At 40.7% G+C, this 17,797-nt stretch overlaps 1 protein-coding gene across 1 annotated transcript in view; it reads right to left on the reverse strand.

Moving 5' to 3' along the window:
* The window catches only part of SCD5 (stearoyl-CoA desaturase 5), a 166,048-nt gene that overhangs the window by 39,519 nt on the left and 108,732 nt on the right, over positions 1-17,797 (reverse strand). The window contains exon 3 of the mRNA XM_060093328.1: positions 13,867-14,072. Coding sequence (XP_059949311.1) covers positions 13,867-14,072 — 206 coding nt within the window. The remainder of the gene's footprint in view (positions 1-13,866; positions 14,073-17,797) is intronic.

Below are 17,797 nucleotides of genomic sequence, written 5' to 3' on the forward strand. Positions count from 1 at the left end.
AGAAATAAATGAAATAGAAACAAAGAAAACAATAACAAAGGTCAATAAAACTAAAAGCTGGTTCGTTGAGAAGATAAACAAAATTGATAAACCATTAGCCAGACTCATCAGGAAAAAGAGGGAGAGGACTCAAATCAATAAAATGGGAAATGAAAAAGGAGAAGTTACAGCAGATGCCGCAGAAATACAAAGCATCCTAAGAGACTACTACAAGCAACTCTATGCCAGTAAAATGGACAACCTGGAAGAAATGGACAAATTCTTAGAAAGGTATAACCTTTCAAGATTGAACCAGGAAGAAATAGAAAATATGAACAGAAGAATCACAAGTAATGAAATTGAAACTGTGTTTAAAAATCATCCAACAAACAAAAGTCCAGGACCAGAGGGCTTCACAGGTGGATTCTATCAAACATTTAGAGACTAGCTAACCCTCATCCTTCTCAAACTCTTCCAAAAAATTTCAGAGGAAGGAACACTCCCAAACTCATTTTATGAGGCCACCATCACCCTGATACCAAAACCAGACAAAGGTACTACAAAAAAAGAAAATTACAGACCAATATCACTGATGAATATAGATGCAAAATCCTCAGCTAAATACTAGCAAACAGAATCCAGCAACACATTAAAAGTATCATACACCATGATCAAGTGGGATTTATCCCAGGGATGCAAGGATTCTTCAATATGCACAAATCAATGAATGTGATACACCATATTAACAAATTGAAGGATAAAGACCATATGATCATCTCAATAGATGCAGGAAAACCTTTTGACAAAATTCAACACCGATTTATGATAAAAACTCTCCAGAAAGTGGGAATAGAGGGAACCTACCTCAGCATAATAAAGGCCATATACGACAGACCCACAGCAAATATCATTCTCAATGGTGAAAAACTGAAAGCATTTACTCTAAGATCAGGAAAAAGACAAGGATGTCGACTCTTGACACTATTATTCAACATAGTTTTGGAAGCCCTAGCCACGGCAATCAGAGAAGAAAAAGAAATAAAAAATACAAATTGGAAAAGAAGAAGTAAAACTGTCACTGTTTGCAGATGACATGATACTATACATAGAGACTCCTAAAGATGCCACCAGAAAACTACTAGAGCTAATCAATGAATTTGATAAGGTTGCAGGATACAAAATTAATGCACAGAAATCTCTTGCATTCCTATACACTAATGATGAAAAATCTGAAAGAGAAATTAAGGAAACACTCCCATCTACCATTGCAACAAAAAGAATAAAATACCTAGGAAAAAACCTACCTAGGGAGACAAAAGACCTGTATGCAGAAAACTATAAGACACTGATGAAAGAAATTAAAGACGATACAAACAGATGGAGAGATATACCATGTTCTTGGATTGGAAGAATCAACATTGTGAAAATGACTATACTACCTAAAGCAATCTACAGATTCAATGCAATCCCCATCAAATTACCAATGGCATTTTTTACATAACTAGGACAAAAATCTTAAAATTTGTATGGAGACACAAAACACCCTGAATAGCCAAAGCAGTCTTGAGGGAAAAATACGGAGCTGGAGGAATCAGACTCCCTGACTTCAGACTATACTACAAAGCTACAGTAATCAAGACAATATGGTACTGGCACAAAAACAGAAATATAGATCATTGGACCAGGATAGAAAGCCCAGAGATAAACCCACGCACCTGTGGGCAACTATAATCTATGACAAAGGAGACAAAGATATACAATGGAGAAAAGACAGTCTCTTCAATAAGTGGTGCTGGGAAAACTGGACAGCTACATGCAAAAGAATGAAATTAGAACACTCCCTAACACCATACACAAAAATAAATTCAAAATGGATTAGAGACCTAAATGTAAACCAGGACACTATAAAACTCTTAGAGGAAAACATAGGAAGAACACTCTTTGACATAAATCACAGCAAGATATTTTTTGATCCACCTCCTAGAGTAATGGAAATAAAAACAAAAATAAACAAATGGGACCTAATGAAACTTCAAAACTTTTGCCCAGCAAAGGAAACCATAAAGAAGACGAAAAGCCAACCCTCAGAATGGGGGGAAATATTTGCAAATGAATCAACAGACAAGGGGTTAATCTCCAAAATATATAAACAGCTCATGCACTGCAATATTAAAAGAATAAACAACCCAATCCAAAAATGGGCAGAAGACCTAAATAGACATTTCTCCAAAGAGGACATACAGATGGACAAGAAGCACATGAAAAGCTGCTCAACATCATTAATTATTAAAGAAATGCAAATCAAAACTACAGTGAGGTATCACCTCACACTAGTTAGAATGGGCATCATCAGAAAATCTGCAAACTACAAATGCTGGAGAGGGTGTGCAGAAAAGGGAACCCTCTTGCACTGTTGCTGGGAATATAAATTGATACAGCCACTATGGAGAACAGTATGGAAGTTCCTTAAAAAGCTAAAAGTAGAATTACCATATGATCCAGCAATCCCACTACTGGGCATGTACCTGGAGAAAACCATAATTCAAAAAGACACATGCACCCCAATGTTCATTGCAGTACTATTTACAATTGCCAGGACATGGAAGCAATCTAAATGCCCATCAACAGATAATAGATAAAGAAGATGTGGTACATATATACAATGGAATATTACTCAGTCATAAAAAAGAACGAAATTGGGTCGTTTGTAGAGACTTGGGTGGATCTAGAGACTGTCGTACAGAGTGAAGTAAGTCAGAAAGAGAAAAACAAATATCGTATATTAACGCATTTATGTGGAACCTAGAAAAATGGTACCGATGAACCAGTTTTCAGGGCAGAAATAGAGACACAGATGTAGAGAACAAACTTATGGACACCAGTGAGGGAAAGTGGCCAGTGTGGGTGGTGGTGGTGTGATGAGTGGGGGATTGGGATTGACATATATATGCTAATATGTATAAAATGGATAACTAATAAGAACCTGCTGTATAAAAAAATAAATAAAATAAAATTCTACAATTAAAAAAACAAAAAATAAACAAAAACAAACCTCAGAGTCAAAGTGCTGAAAACCAAAGATAAAGAAAAAAATCTTGAACGTAGAGAGAAGAAACAATACATGCAGAGGAATAATGCTAAGAATCCCAGCAGACTCCTCAGATCCTATGCAAGGCAAGATTGACATCCTATCATTCTGAAAGAAAAACCCTGCTAATCCAGAATTTTATGTCCAGTAAAAATACCTTTCAAAGATGAAGATAAAATAAAGACCTTTAGACAAACAAAAGTTGAGAATTTATTGCCAATAAACCTGTGCTACAAGAAATGGTAAAGGAAATTCTTCAGGCAGGATGATATCAAATGGAAATTAGGATACACACACACACACAATAAAGAGGCTGGAAAGGAAATAATTAAGGTAAAATATTAAATATGTTTTTTCTTATTTTAATAGTATATAGAGTATGAATATATTTCTGTAGAAAGAAAACACAGCATGATTCATTTTAAAAAGTTTAGAAAGTTATACATCAAAATTTTAACTAATTTTCAAGAGCTCAGAGATTAGAGAAATTTTACAAGGTAATTGTTAGAAGAAATAATAACTAGAAAATGAATTTTCTGTTATGAAAACCTTTTTCCACTTTTTTTTCTCTACTATATGGTAAAGAAGAGACAAAGAAAAGGCAAACGGAGTCTTTTTCTCTGATGCATAAGCCAATTGTAATAGATCTAACTTTTTAGAGAATAGATAAGGATTAAATAGAAGTTCCTTATAAGGGTTGTTGTCTACTGGCTGAAGCTTTGGGGCTGGAACCTTATACATGACTTGAAGGACTGTTTATTACAAGAAAAATATTAAAACACTATTCTCTACATGGTCTAGAAAGAGAGCCAGGAATTGATAATGTCTAAATATTAGTGAGACTGATATCTACTTGCACCAAAATGTCTTTTATTTTGTCAATCTAATCTTTCAAATGTCATTCGAATCTTGCTTTGACTTCTATGTAATTATTTAAAATTTACATGAAAACTAGCTAAGATTTCTTCTCAGTGTTGGTAGTAAAGTAATATTTTACTAAGGAAAGAATAATTTAGTGCAAACATATACAATTTTTTTTGACTTGGTTAATCAAGGCCATGCGGAGCCAGAATCTTTAGAATTCAAGTCCAGAATCCAGGTACCATCATCTACATGACAGAGTTATTGAAAGGATCAGAGAGAATGTGTGTAAAGACATAATGTAAGTACATAGTGGGCAGTTAATAAATGGCAGCTATTATTGGCTACTGAAGTGACTCGAAGATACATGAAGATGCCTTTATTGCCATCAACAACGAAGCCAAGATAACACATTACAAACAGCAGTTCAAGAATTCATTGACACCTATTGATTAATATGTCTAACATGCTCGTGTTTGAAGTATTCAGATTCCAGACATTTGAGAAACTGTCTCCTCATCTTGCCAGGGGATTTTCACATATAGAAATGGATGGCCAATGTGGGGAAAGAAAAATGATACTAATGAAGTTGATGTATTTTCTCTCTCTCTCTCTCTCTCACACACACACACCCACACACACACACACACACATAGAGGCAACTTCTCCCAAAGCCCTAGTAGGAAAAGTACCTCTTACGGAGGCAAGCAAATGACATTTTGACTTGGAACTTTTTAAAAAGTCAAGATGAGCTCTTGAATTATGGGCCACACTGGTTTCTCCCTTTTGCCCAAGTTTTTAGCCACTAAAATAGGGAAATTTGGGTGTTTGTGCTGCCCCCTCAATACTGAATCATCTCTGTCCTATATCCCAGAGTATCATTCAGCTGTTTGGTTACAGCAGTCTCCTTGGAAAGGCCAGATTTTAGCTTGGAATATCTTACCTCTTCCGTTGACTTTTAACAAAAAGGATCTAATTGAACACAGCTCACACCTATTCCGTTGATTTTTATCAAGTCCTTGGACATCAGAATAATTTAGAGTTTTAACTCCTGTCAACTACAGCTGGATGCAGAGAAAATTATTCAAAGAAAAAAATTATTTCGTTCTCAAAATTTTTAGAGTCAGGATAAGATGTGACCGTTTTAAGGTGAGGACAGAAGATTCCAGTGCTCAAGCTGTTAACCAAGTGTAGGCTGTCCCTCACAAATAAAAGAGAAGACTCAAGGAGAAGAAATGTATACATATACAATGAACGTGTGAAAAGAATAAAACAGAGCAAGATGATAGAGTGAGGGAGAATACAAGAGGAAAAAGAACACTCATCTCCCCATCAAGAAAACACCTAAGCAATAGGCTGAATGGCTTTTGTTCTCTCAAGAAGCTGAGGGAGAGGAAGACATGGAGAACATCAAGGCATGGAGAATACTGTATGACAGAAGAGGGAAAATGTCCTCATGCAGAGAAGGGTACAGGGAGGATCAAAGCACTCTGGCAGGTAAAGAGACAAAGACAGCAGAGATAAGAGGCAAACTGACAAGAGGAAGTGAACCAAAAACAGCTTCATGGGACAGGGACTGAATAACAGGAGAGATGGAACAGGGAGCAGGAAAGCCATCCAGGAGAGAGAGAACCAGTCAGGCTGGGGGCAGATGCATGGCGAGGCTTCCTCTCTCACATTCCCAAACCCAAATGGGGGCTCTAGAGAGAAAGACAAAGTACCATCCAGAATCTGGTTCTCTTGTTCATTGTTCCATCCTCAGCACCTAGAGCCTGGTATGTAGTGGATGTTCAAAACACAGTTGTTGAATTAAAAGTGATACATGCAGAAAAGAAAAGAAAGCTGGAGGCCCTGAGAAAGGCCATGCACCTCATGGCTTCCATTACTGAGGTGTGAGTGGGCAGAGAGGATGCCAAAGAGCTGGGATCTACGTACAGCATGGCTGAGTGATGCTCACCCTGAGGACAGTTTGGTTCAGCTGCTGCAGGACCATCAAGGACCCAAGTGAAACAGGAAGTGGTCAAACCAAGAGTAACTGATGAGCAAGATAGTGGCAGAGGGTGTTTGTGCTTGAAAGGCCCCACCTCCATGTCTGTCCCCAAATCTCCTCCACATGTTTAGATGTTTGAATGTCTCATTCTCCAGAACCTCTCCTTTGGGGGTTATTTCTATAGAGTTTTCCACAAAATACAATTAGCCAACCAATGTGTTCAGCCATTCAAAGTCACTAAATTCTAGACAAGAATTGTTGTATTAACCTAGCAACAGTTAGGGTAGGGCCCCAAGGCAAATGAACTCAGAGTAGGGAGAGACTCCCCAAGACCCAACATGGAACCTGGATCAAAGAGCAATGGATTTGGTCAACAGAGATGGAGTCAAGTTGGTTGTAAGTCCCCAGATGACTCATCCCATCCCCCTAGGGGATCCCCCAAGTGGGAGACGAAGCTGCGAGGGTAGGGAAGTGAAGATGAGTCAGTTGTAGATTTGTCTGGCTGCTCTATCTTGGCTATGTGATTGTCCCCAACAGAGAAATACGCTTAGGGTTTACACAGACAGGACTGACACAAAGTCATAAGGAGGAAGGTATCACTGAGAGATTTGGTGCTTGTCCTTGAAAACGGAAAAAAAAAAAAGACAAATGATAACAGATCAGGCGACAAATTGAAGTGAAATCGGCCTCAAAAAGATTCTAGCCATTCAAGTGCCTTTCTTCCTGAAATGACAAGATTTACACATTTTCCTCTCTTCCAAGGGCACCAAAACAAGTGCTTCACTCTTCTGTATCATTCCATCCATTTTCTCTTAGCTTATCCCATCACCATGGTGATGAGGCAAGGACTTTATTTTCCTGTGTCTGGACTACACCAGCATCCTTGTCAGTTACTTCAAAAATGCACGTGTCTGCATGTTACTTCTAGAGGAATTTCTCATCTAAGATGGGAATCAATGGGATGAGCAAAGCATTAGGAGAAACAGCCTCTGGACTCTATCCACATTCAGCCACCTCAGAAAAATTATTTGAGATTCCAGTTTCTGCTCACTAAATTGAGACAGAAAGGCTACTCACTTGCTTAATAACAAAATGTTATAAGACTGAGTAATTTGTGACGGCCAATCATTTTGCTTAAGGCAGAACAATTAAATAACTATGGCAGAAACTACTAACTGCTTACTCCATATCAACTCACCCTTTTTTCCATAGACACAAAACCAGGATTTTATTCAGGGGTGCAATACATCATCCAAGAGACTACATTTCCCAATTTCCCTTGAGTGCAAATACAGTTAGGTGGATCAGCTGTGAGTGTCTTCTGGGAAAGCTCCTGATAGGAAACTGACTCAATTGAGCAGTGTTAACCTCACCCCACCCCCCACCTTCCTTTTGGGTGGAGCTCTAGGGGTAACCTTGGACCTCAGAATGAAAGACTAAAAGTCACATGCTAAGGATGGTGGAGCAGAAAGATAAAAGAGGATAGCCTCATCCACCAGAGGGCAGACAGCAGAAGCAAGAACTATAGTCCTGCAGCCTGTAGAACAAAAACCACATTCACAGAAAGACAGACAAGATGAAAAGGCAGAGGGCTATGTACCAGATAAAGGAACAAGATAAAACCCCAGAAAAACAACTAAATGAGGTGGAGATAGGCAACCTTCCAGAAAAAGAATTCAGAATAATGATAGTGAAGATGATCCAGGACCTGGGAAAAAGAATGGAGGCAAAGATCGAGAAGATGCAAGAAATGTTTAACAAAGACCTAGAAGAATTAAAGAACAAACAAACAGAGATGAACAATACAATAACTGAAATGAAAACTACACTAGAAGGAATCAATAGCAGAATAACGGAGGCAGAAGAACGGATAAGTGACCTGGAATACAGAATGGTGGAATTCACTGCTTTGGAACAGAATAAAGAAAAAAGAATGAAAAGAAATGAAGACAGCCTAAGAGACCTCTGGGACAACATTAAATACAACAACATTCGCATTATAGGGGTCCCAGAAGGAGAAGAGAGAGAGAAGGGACCCGAAAAAATATTTGAAGAGATTATAGTTGAAAACCTCCCTAACATGGGAAAGAAAATAGCCACCCAAGTCCAGGAAGTGCAGAGACTCCTAGGCAGGATAAACCAAAGGAGAAACACACTGAGACACATAGTAATCAAGCGGACAAAAATTAAAGACAAAGAAAAATTATTGAAAGCAGCAAGGGAAAAACGACAAATAACATACAAGGGAACTCCCATAAGGTTAACAGATGATTTCTCAGCAGAAACTCTACAAGCCAGAAACGAGTGGCATGATATACTTAAAGTGACGAAAGGGAAGAACCTACAACCAAGATTCTTCTCCCTGGCAAGGATCTCATTCAGATTCGATGGAGAAATCAAAAGCTTTACAGACAAGCAAAAGCTAAGAGAATTCAGCACCACCAAACCAGCTCTACAACAAATGCTAAAGGAACTTCTCTAAGTGGGAAACACAAGAGAAGAAAACCACCTACAAAAACAACCCAAGACAATTAAGGAAATGGTCATAGGAACATACACATCGATAATTACCTTAAAAGTGAATGGATTAAATGCTCCAACCAAAAGGCACAGTCTTGCTGAATGGATACAAAAACAAGACCCATATATATGCTGTCTACAAGAGACCCACTTCAGACCTAGGGACACATACAGACTGAAAGTGAAGGGATGGAAAAAGATATCCCATGCAAATGGAAATCAAAAGAAATCTGGAATAGCAATACTCATATCAGATAAAATAGACTTTAAAATAAAGAATGTTACAAGAGACAAGGAAGGACCTTACATAATGATCAAGGGATCAATCCAAGAAGAAGATATAACAATTATAAATATATATGCTCCCAACATAGGAGTACCTCAATACATAAGGCAACTGCTAACAGCTATAAAAGGGGAAATCAACAGTAACACAATAATAGTGAAGGACTTTAGCACCTCACTTACACCAATGCACAGATCATCCAAAATGAAAATAAATAAGGAAACAGAAGCTTTAAATGACACAAGAGACCAGGTAGATTTAATTGATATTTATAGGACATTCCATGCAAAAACAGCAGATTGCACTTTCTTCTCAAGTGCGCACAGAACATTCTCCAGGATAGATCACACCTTGGGTCACAAATCAAGCCTCAGTAAATTTAAGAAAATTGAAATCATATCAAGCATCTTTTCTGACCACAATGCTATGAGATTAGAAATGAAGTACAGGGAAAAAAACGTAAAAAACACAAACCTATGGAGGCTGAACAATACGTTACTAAATAACCAAGAGATCACTGAAGAAATCAAAGGGAAATCAAAAAATACCTAGAGACAAATGACAATGAAAACACAACTATCCAAAACCTATGGGATGCAGCAAAAGCAATTCTAAGAGGGGAGTTTATAGCTATGCAAGCCCACCTCAAGAAACAAGAAAGTAACAGAATCCGGTTCTCTACTGGCCCTGTGCCGCTGCCATAACCTGGACCTCCACGATTGTTTTACATGTGAGAGAAACTAACTTCTATCTTGTTTAAGCCAAACACAATTCCCAACTGATAGACCCACTGTCAACCTTATAAGTAGGCCCTTCTAGGCTCACCCCCAACGTTTGCAGGGCCTAGGCCATGAGCAGAGGTGGGAGCCCCTAGCTTGTGGCCCAACCCCTTCTCTTTCCAACCCAGCTCTGTCTGCTTTGTGTGGACATCCAAGCCCATGCTTCTAAGCTCATCCCCAGGCCAACACTGCCCCTTGGCCACTCTTCGGGTCTATGGGGCACACACTTCCCTCCAGGAGGACAGAGCCTGGGAAAGGCTGCTGTAGGTTCTGAAAGTGAGCTCAGAGCCATTTGGGCAGGGAATTTTAGGATCCTAGGACCCTGAGGCACACTCTAGAAGTGGGAGGAGGTTCCAAGTGGCATGCACTTTGCCCAGTGATCTCTTCGCCCTGCGGGGAGAAGCATGGCCCTTGAAGGCACAAGGGCCAGGGCAGGGACCCGAACTGCCACAGTCTAAAGGTGATACCACTGGCTCCTCTCCCTCTCACCTCCTAATGCCTGCCTTTTCATCATTCACAACTTGACAGTAGAGAGAAACCTGAAGTAGTCCAGTTAACTACTTGTAACAGCCTTGGTAAAGTTATCTTTTAGAGGAAAAGCCTGGAACTATAGCTTGAACTGTGCTGTTTCCCTGTTACCCTTAATGCTGTTATCTTCTCTCTTTTATAAGACTGTATAATGGCAAGCTGATCAAGCCTGGCTCTCAGGCAAGCTTGTCTTTGGTGAGCTGTCATTAGGATGGCCACGCACTGTGGATCAAGCAACTGCAATACTGGTGCTGGTGTTCTGACTGAAGGCGGAGTCTCCAGATCCTGGGTCCCTCTCATTTACACATCTGCCTGTTTGAGAAAACTCTCCAAGTGTTTACCTGGGTCTCTTTGTACAAACATTGCTCCCTAGGAGGGAGTGGAATCAGCAACAAACCCCGGCCACCAAAACTGGAACAGGGACTTTTGCCCTAGGAGGACTACAGAGAAACGGATGGGAATTGTGACCAGGAGAGGGACTCTCTAAGGGGTGCCACTGAAATGGCCCAGGACTGGGTCCCAAATGAGCTGGGCACCTTTCTCTGTTTCTCAGGAAGCCCCCCATTCAGCCTAGGGTAGCAGGGACTGAGACCTGATATGACAGTGCCACTGCTGATGGGATCGACCACTCCAGCTCCCACCCCTATGTGCAAGGACTTATTCCTTAAGGAATTTATCTCCTCCACATGGCCTGACTGTCAGGACTGGTAACCTGGCTTCATGAACATGAAAAATGCCCAAATAGCCACAGTATCGTTGTGTATCTTGGAAGCTCTCTTCCTTTAGTTCAGTGATTCTAAGCCTCATTTTGGATTACAGATCTCCACGCTCTCTAGGCTGGATAATTACCAAAGGACATGAGTGTCCACCCACACTGCAGAGAACTGTTGTAGCTCCTTTCAGACAACAAGGCATAATCCAAAGGACATTGAGCAAATAATCTGAGATGTAGGTACTTGCTATAGACTGATGTTTGTGTCCCCCCCAAAATTTGCATGTTGAAACCTAATCCTCAATGCAGTGAGGGCCTTTGAGAGGTGATTAGGTCATGAGGGTGGAGCCCTCATGAATAGGATTAGGGCCCTTATGAAAGAGACCCCAGAGAGTTCCCTCGCCCCTTCTGCCGTGTGAGGACAGAGCAAGAAGACGGTTATCTATGAACTAGGTAGAGAGCTCTCACCAGACACTGAATCTGCTGGTGCCTTGATCTTGGGCTTCCCAGCTTCCAAAACTGTGAGAAATAAATGTTTGTTGTGTAAGCCACCTAGGCTATAGTATTTTTGTTATAGCAGCCCAAACAGACTGACAGAACTTCTATCCCCAACTTTCTATTTAAATTTCACTTATTAGTTTTTTCATAGGAAAGATGGAAGGCATGGGTTATCTCATTTGTAAGGTCCCTCCTAGCTCCAAAGTTCAATGGCTCTATATAGTTCTATGAAATGGCAGACATGATAAATATCCTTGTCCCCATCCTCCTCTACCATCTTCTCATCTTTCAGGTCTTGGCTTAGAAGCTAGGTCCAGCCAGTAGGGTGGGCTATGAGACCATTTTCTGTGTTCCCATGGTGCCTTATTCTACCCTATTATAGCACTCCTCTCTCTAAAGCATAATTGTCTGTAAGTTAATTTGTGGGTCCCCTGCTAGACTGCAAATTCTGGGGGAACTGAGACCAATCTTTAAGGTCGTATCCTCAGCACTGATTTCTAGCAGGAGTTCCATGATATATAAGAGATGATAATATGAGTGAGTGGTTTCTGATAGCTTACAATCTCCTTTGGTCACTGGACTGGCGATGAAAGATGTTCTCAGATAACTATTCAAGGAACATGCCAAAATAGCCTTTGTTCTTCTGCCTGCATTTAGTGATAGTCTTTGGATGTAGGTACCATGAGTATACACCTAATGAATCAGATTACATATTTTTGAAAGGGAAAAGATGAAAAAAACCTTCCATTTTTATGGTCAGAGAAACCCAGACTATTATTCTCAGCTTGGTTCTCAGGAATAAAACAGAAGATCCTCTGCCTCCTCAGCTGAGCTCTTCAAAGTCATCTAAGGTCTGATTGTCCCAAAGCATTACTAATTGTATAGCAACATCATTTATATCACACAATTGGAAATGACATACATATCCCATCACAGAGTGATGGTTAAATAAACTATGACACTCAAACGGTGAACCCATGCAGTCTTTGATAACGGTGCTTACAAGATAATCTGAAGTTAAAAGGCAAGACATAACATTACATAAGCAGTATGACTGCCATCATGTAAAATATGTCAAATATACACATAAAATATAGATGGAGGTACTACAGAATCTGAACTGTGGCTGTGTCTGTGTGTTAAGACTGCACATGAGTTTCTTTCTACTTTTCTGAATTTTGCAGATTTTCCTCTTTTACTCTCATGGTGAAAAATCAAAATCAACAAATCATTTAATTGTAAATTGAAAACATCTTCTATAAAATTTTGGCTATTGATACTGGTTGTATCCACCTGAAAGAGCTGTATGGAGGAGCACACAGAAGACCCTATGGTGAAGCCAACAGAAGCAGGGGGTGGAAAGACAGGGAATCCTCTGGAGTTGCCGCTGTCTGTGGAATAAGAGACATCACGGATCTAAGCTCCTACTATATAAATGCCAGGCATTTCTCATACATTTTTTTTTCATTATGTCCTCATAAAAGCTGTAAGAGATAGGTACTACTGTTATTCTCATTTTACAGCTGAAACTGAGCCTTAGAGCGAGTGTGAGCCTTCGCAACCTGTCCCACCATCCGCTGAGGGGAAAATGAGCATATTTCTCCACCATACTTCCTCTCGTGCAAGGATCTCTTGTGTCAAAGGCACAGCCTCCATTTCCATTATTGTGAGATTCTGTTTGGAATGAGTCCTCAAATGACTCCTGCCTGTCAGTGGAGATGGTGTCCAGTGACCACGTGTTCACCATATTATCTCAAGGCTCTCACCAGAGTGTGATCCTAAAATTGTCCCTCTTTGCACATAAATCCATTGCTTTGGGGCAATGAGCCCATTTATAAAATGCTCTCATTGAGACCAACTTTACAGATCCAGACCAACATGGATAGAGCCCAGGCCAGCTCCCTAGTTAAAACGTGAACCATGGTCGCCCTCCACTTGCCAGCACGATAACAGGCAAGCTTTCACCATGTGCTTGTTGAACGTAGATCCACCCTGCAAATGCTGACGGACTGAATATGCTCAGCTGACACCATTAGTGCACACAAGCATTTTGAGGCTCTTTGTTACATGGTCACGTTTTCTCTGCACAGAAACCTACTGGTGTTACCATTTCCAGGGGTGGGGGGAGAGGAGGCCTCACTACAAGAGAATTCAGGGAGAACAGAGCAGGGGACCTGGAGGGAGTCCAGTCCTGTTGAAGTCAAGTGTGTCACTAAAATAAGCAAGTCCTCTCCTCCTCGCTACCCCAGGGAAACATGAATGAGCGAGCGAGGACACCTACGGAAACATTCCATGAAATCAGTAGTTCAGGTGGGTCAAGTGGGCTTAAAGGAAATCCATTTCAAAATCAAGTTCAAATTCAAAACAAATTTCCCTGTGTGAACAGGGAAAAACGTAATGATCAAAAAAAAGAATTTTAAAATATACATATATATAATAAAAAATATTTTTAAAAATAAAAATAAATAAAAAGGAGTGAATAAACAGACTGCAATCCTAACAAGAAGACCCAATCGTCAGGGTAAGTGCTGTGCAGAGAATTGCTTGGGGATATTATTGCACCCCATTGTGCCCTGTCTCCAGGTCCTGTCCCTCAGGGACGATCGATGGTGTCCGTTCACTTACTTTCTCTGGAACCGGACCACAGGATCAGCCAGCAGATCGGTGACGTCAAGCTTCCTCCCCTTCTCGATAACATCCCGATGCTTGCGGACAAACAGCCACCCGATATGGGAGAAGAAGAAGCCCCGGCGGGCGTTGTGGGGATCAGCGTCGGTCTCCGAGTACTTGTGGTGGACACGGTGGTCCCTGGACCACTCGAAGATGTCGTTCTGCAGAGAGAATGCAGACCTGAGTGAAGGGCTAAAACACCCTGGCGCCTTCCCCAAAGTTCCTCAGCCTCCACTCCCCCCGCCCCACCCTGTCTCCTCATCACTGACGTAGACTTCCTCCCACCCTCAACCGCAATCTCTCAACCTCAAGTTCAATCCCTGGGGGTTGGTCTGGGGTGGTTTTCATCCAAATAAGAGTACATCCTCACTTAGTAGGGATCTTAGCTTGTCTTTGGAATGTGCCCACTGCAGGAAGTTCAGGCTTGTTGAGTGAACTAGTGGGAAAACCTGAAGAAAGTTCTGGTTACCGAAGTCTCCTGGGAGATCGTTCATGTCAAGAAGAGAGACATCCGTCCTCAAGCTTTGGTGGTCAGAGGAGAGGTGTAACCTTGAGTATGGAAGGGGGTTAGTTCTTGGTCTGGCTCTCTCTGCCCTCCCTCCCCTGCTTTGATGGAGTTCATGTCCAACACACAGCAAAGAGGAAGTCAGTAAGTAAAAACACAAAGAAGTACTTCACCAAATCTCTGCAAAATACCGAGGCACAAATAATATTGTTTGAGGACTGCTCTAACACTGTGTCACAGAAAGGAGAGGAGGGTACTTAGGCTCCTTGAGGAATCTGGTGTACTTGGACGAATCTACAACGTGGAGAAGCAGCAATGCCTGAGGGGCAGGCGGCACTCACTGGAATCCCAAGAGAGACTCTGGTGCCCAAGGAAGGAGAAGCATCAGAGTCCAGCAGACTCTGCCAAACCCACAGACAGGGTGGGGCTCAGGCACACATGGGGGACCAGCCTATTGACCCTCTGGTGACGGGAGAGAGTGACAGGAGCTGGAGGTCCTGGGTGAGATATCAGGGCAGCATTTCAGCTGACACTGTTAATGAAATCTTAGCTATAGCCATGGGCCAATGAGACCTATAAACTTTCGATGTATACTCAGATTTGTTTTTATCTGATAATGCTTTCAAAGCTTTGAGATGACAAATTAGGTTTCGAAGTAGTGCTTTTGATAGGAAGATTACAGTTGATCCTTGGACAGCATGGGTTTGAACTGTGCAGGTCCACTTATACACGGATATTTTTCAATAGTAAATGCTATAGTACTTCACGGTCTGAGGTTGGTTGAATCTGAGGATGTAAAGGAACTGCAGATAGGAAAGGTCAATGATAAATTATAGATGGATTAACCCCCAAGTTGTTCAAGGGCCAACTATAATCTGAAAATAAAAATAAATATATATAGTGTATAAGCTCTTTTTTTAAAAAAAAAGGTAATAATGTTTTATACCATACTATTCAGTACTTAGTCATGCTTTCATTAGGAATCTGCCATTTCACAGATATTGGCTTCCTGCTGATGAGAAGAGAGAGAACTGTTTTATCCTCAAAGTTTTAACAGTTCTTTCAACCAAAAAATATTTCATGGAGTTTTTTGTCTCTCTGGCTCACCCAGTGCTACTGGAAGGCAACTCAACCTTGTTCATTTTATAGCACCATTGAAAACTTTTAAAATTTGTTTAACCCTTGGGTAATGGGACAGAAAGAGGGAAGGTAGAAAGACCTTAAGAAGTATATGATCAGCTTTGAATATAAAGAGGGAAACAAGTGCTTAGCAATCTGTGTAAGGTAAAAATTGTAGCCTGGCTTACTGCGATAAGAAAGAGGTCTTTAAATTTTACCAGTGTGTTGAAACACAGTGGTTGGAAAGAGTGGAAACATTTATTATTTATAATCACAGAATCTGGAGTCTGGAAGGAATTTCAAATGTCAAGACCACTGCAGCCCAAGGAATAATTTATTACTTTTGCATCCAGTTTATTGCTTTTATTGCAAACCCAACTAAACATAGGAAGGAGGGGGAACACTCTGGCCCTAGTCCACAGATGGCAAAATTAAGGTTTAGAAGACATGTATTCAAGTTCATCTAGTAAGTCAAACCAATAACGGAACAAAGATGATGCTCCTTCGGTTCTTAGTTCACACTCATTTCCACAAGATATTTCCCTTATTCTTCAAGTTTAGGGGAGGGAGAGTCTTTTAAAGAGAAGTCTCATTTTCCTTGTTAAAAGGTCATGTTGGGGCCTCCCTGGTGGCGCAAGTGGTTAAGAGTCCGCCTGCCGATGCAGGGGATACGGGTTCGTGCCCCGGTCTGGGAGGATCCCATATGCCGCGGAGCGGCTGGGCCTGTGAGCCATGGCCGCTGGGCCTGCGCATCCGGAGCCTGTGCTCCGCAACGGGAGAGGCCACAACAGTGAGAGGCCCACATACCGCAAAAAGAAAAAAAAAGAAAAAAAAAAAAAAAAAAAAAAAAGGTCATGTTGGTTCTTGAATTTATTGCAATGCAATTTTATAAAAACTTTAAGTGGAGAGTTTCAAAGGGCTAGAAACATTATTCTCATAAAATTAAGCATGATAGAACAACAAAAGAAGGATGATGAGGACAAGATGGGACAGAGATATTTCTTTATTTTAATCCCTCTTACCTGAATACCTTCCAGACAGAAGCTACTTTGACTGAAGCAGTGGAATGAAGCAAGGATTTGGGCCACATTCCAAATAATCGAGCATACAATCGAGCCAAAAATACTTTAAGATGAACTTTAAAAAATCTTTTTTTTTTTTAAACTCTAAAGCTGAGTCCAGCGAAAAAATGACTCAGAGAACAAGATGTAAGACAACAATAGGGCAGAAAGGAAGTAAGATTCACATGCTCTTCTCTGGGCCTTTTTCTTCCTACTTATCTGCATTTTGCTTCTACCCTGAAGTGATTGGGTGTGGAAGCCAGCCTGGGAATAGCATTTGTGTTTGATGAAAAGGTGTGTGTACTGAGGGTGTGTTTAGTACAGTCAATATGTGAAGAAGGGAAAGCTGAGGGCCGAAAAGAGATGGTGACCTTCCATCAATGAACTGACTTGTCAAGTGTGCGTATTCCGTCTGTCCATGCTCTGCGTGCACATTTTAATAGGGGCATGATGCTGGACTCAGCAGCAATTCCTGAAGCCTAAGTATGTACACTTTCTAACAAATCAATTAACAGATGATTCAACTTGCAACTTTGAGTTTGTACTTAACGGTCGGTTCTGGTAGATCACGGTCTTAATACCCCATTACCTTCAATAGTGGACACTCACCCTGTGTTTATTGATCACTCCTGACAAAGAATTGTTGGGGTGAAGGGAGCTACATTAGTTCTAAGAGCGCTAGCTGTAACTGAGGCACAGGCAGGGGTGGGGTCGGGGGAACAGGAGAGGAAGAGGAAGAGAGCCAATCGGGAGTATACCCTTCAGTGGCAGGTTTCATTACCCAAGAAGCCATACCACGTCCTACTTTGTGCTGTCCAAGAGAAATACAATTGTGAGCCACATATGTGATTTAAATTTTCCTAGTAGCTACACTAAAAAAGTGAAAATAAAACAAGTAAAAAATCAATTTTAATCATATATTTTTCCTTAACATACTACATCCAAAATATCACTCAATATATTATTAGCATAAAATCATTAATGATATATTTTATATGATATTTTTCTGTACCCATATTTCAAAACTGGGCTTGTATTTTACAATTCCATCACACCTCAACTTGGACCAACCACATGTCAAGTACTCAGTAGCCACGTGTGGCTAGTGGCTACCATATTGGACAGGGCTAACCCATGGTTTGGACACTTTTCTATATGTGTTATACTTTTAAAGATTTTTTAAAATTCAATGTTGATTATG

The sequence above is a fragment of the Mesoplodon densirostris genome, chromosome 1 (genome assembly GCF_025265405.1).
Source record: "Mesoplodon densirostris isolate mMesDen1 chromosome 1, mMesDen1 primary haplotype, whole genome shotgun sequence".
Classification (NCBI taxonomy): Eukaryota; Metazoa; Chordata; class Mammalia; order Artiodactyla; family Ziphiidae; genus Mesoplodon; species Mesoplodon densirostris.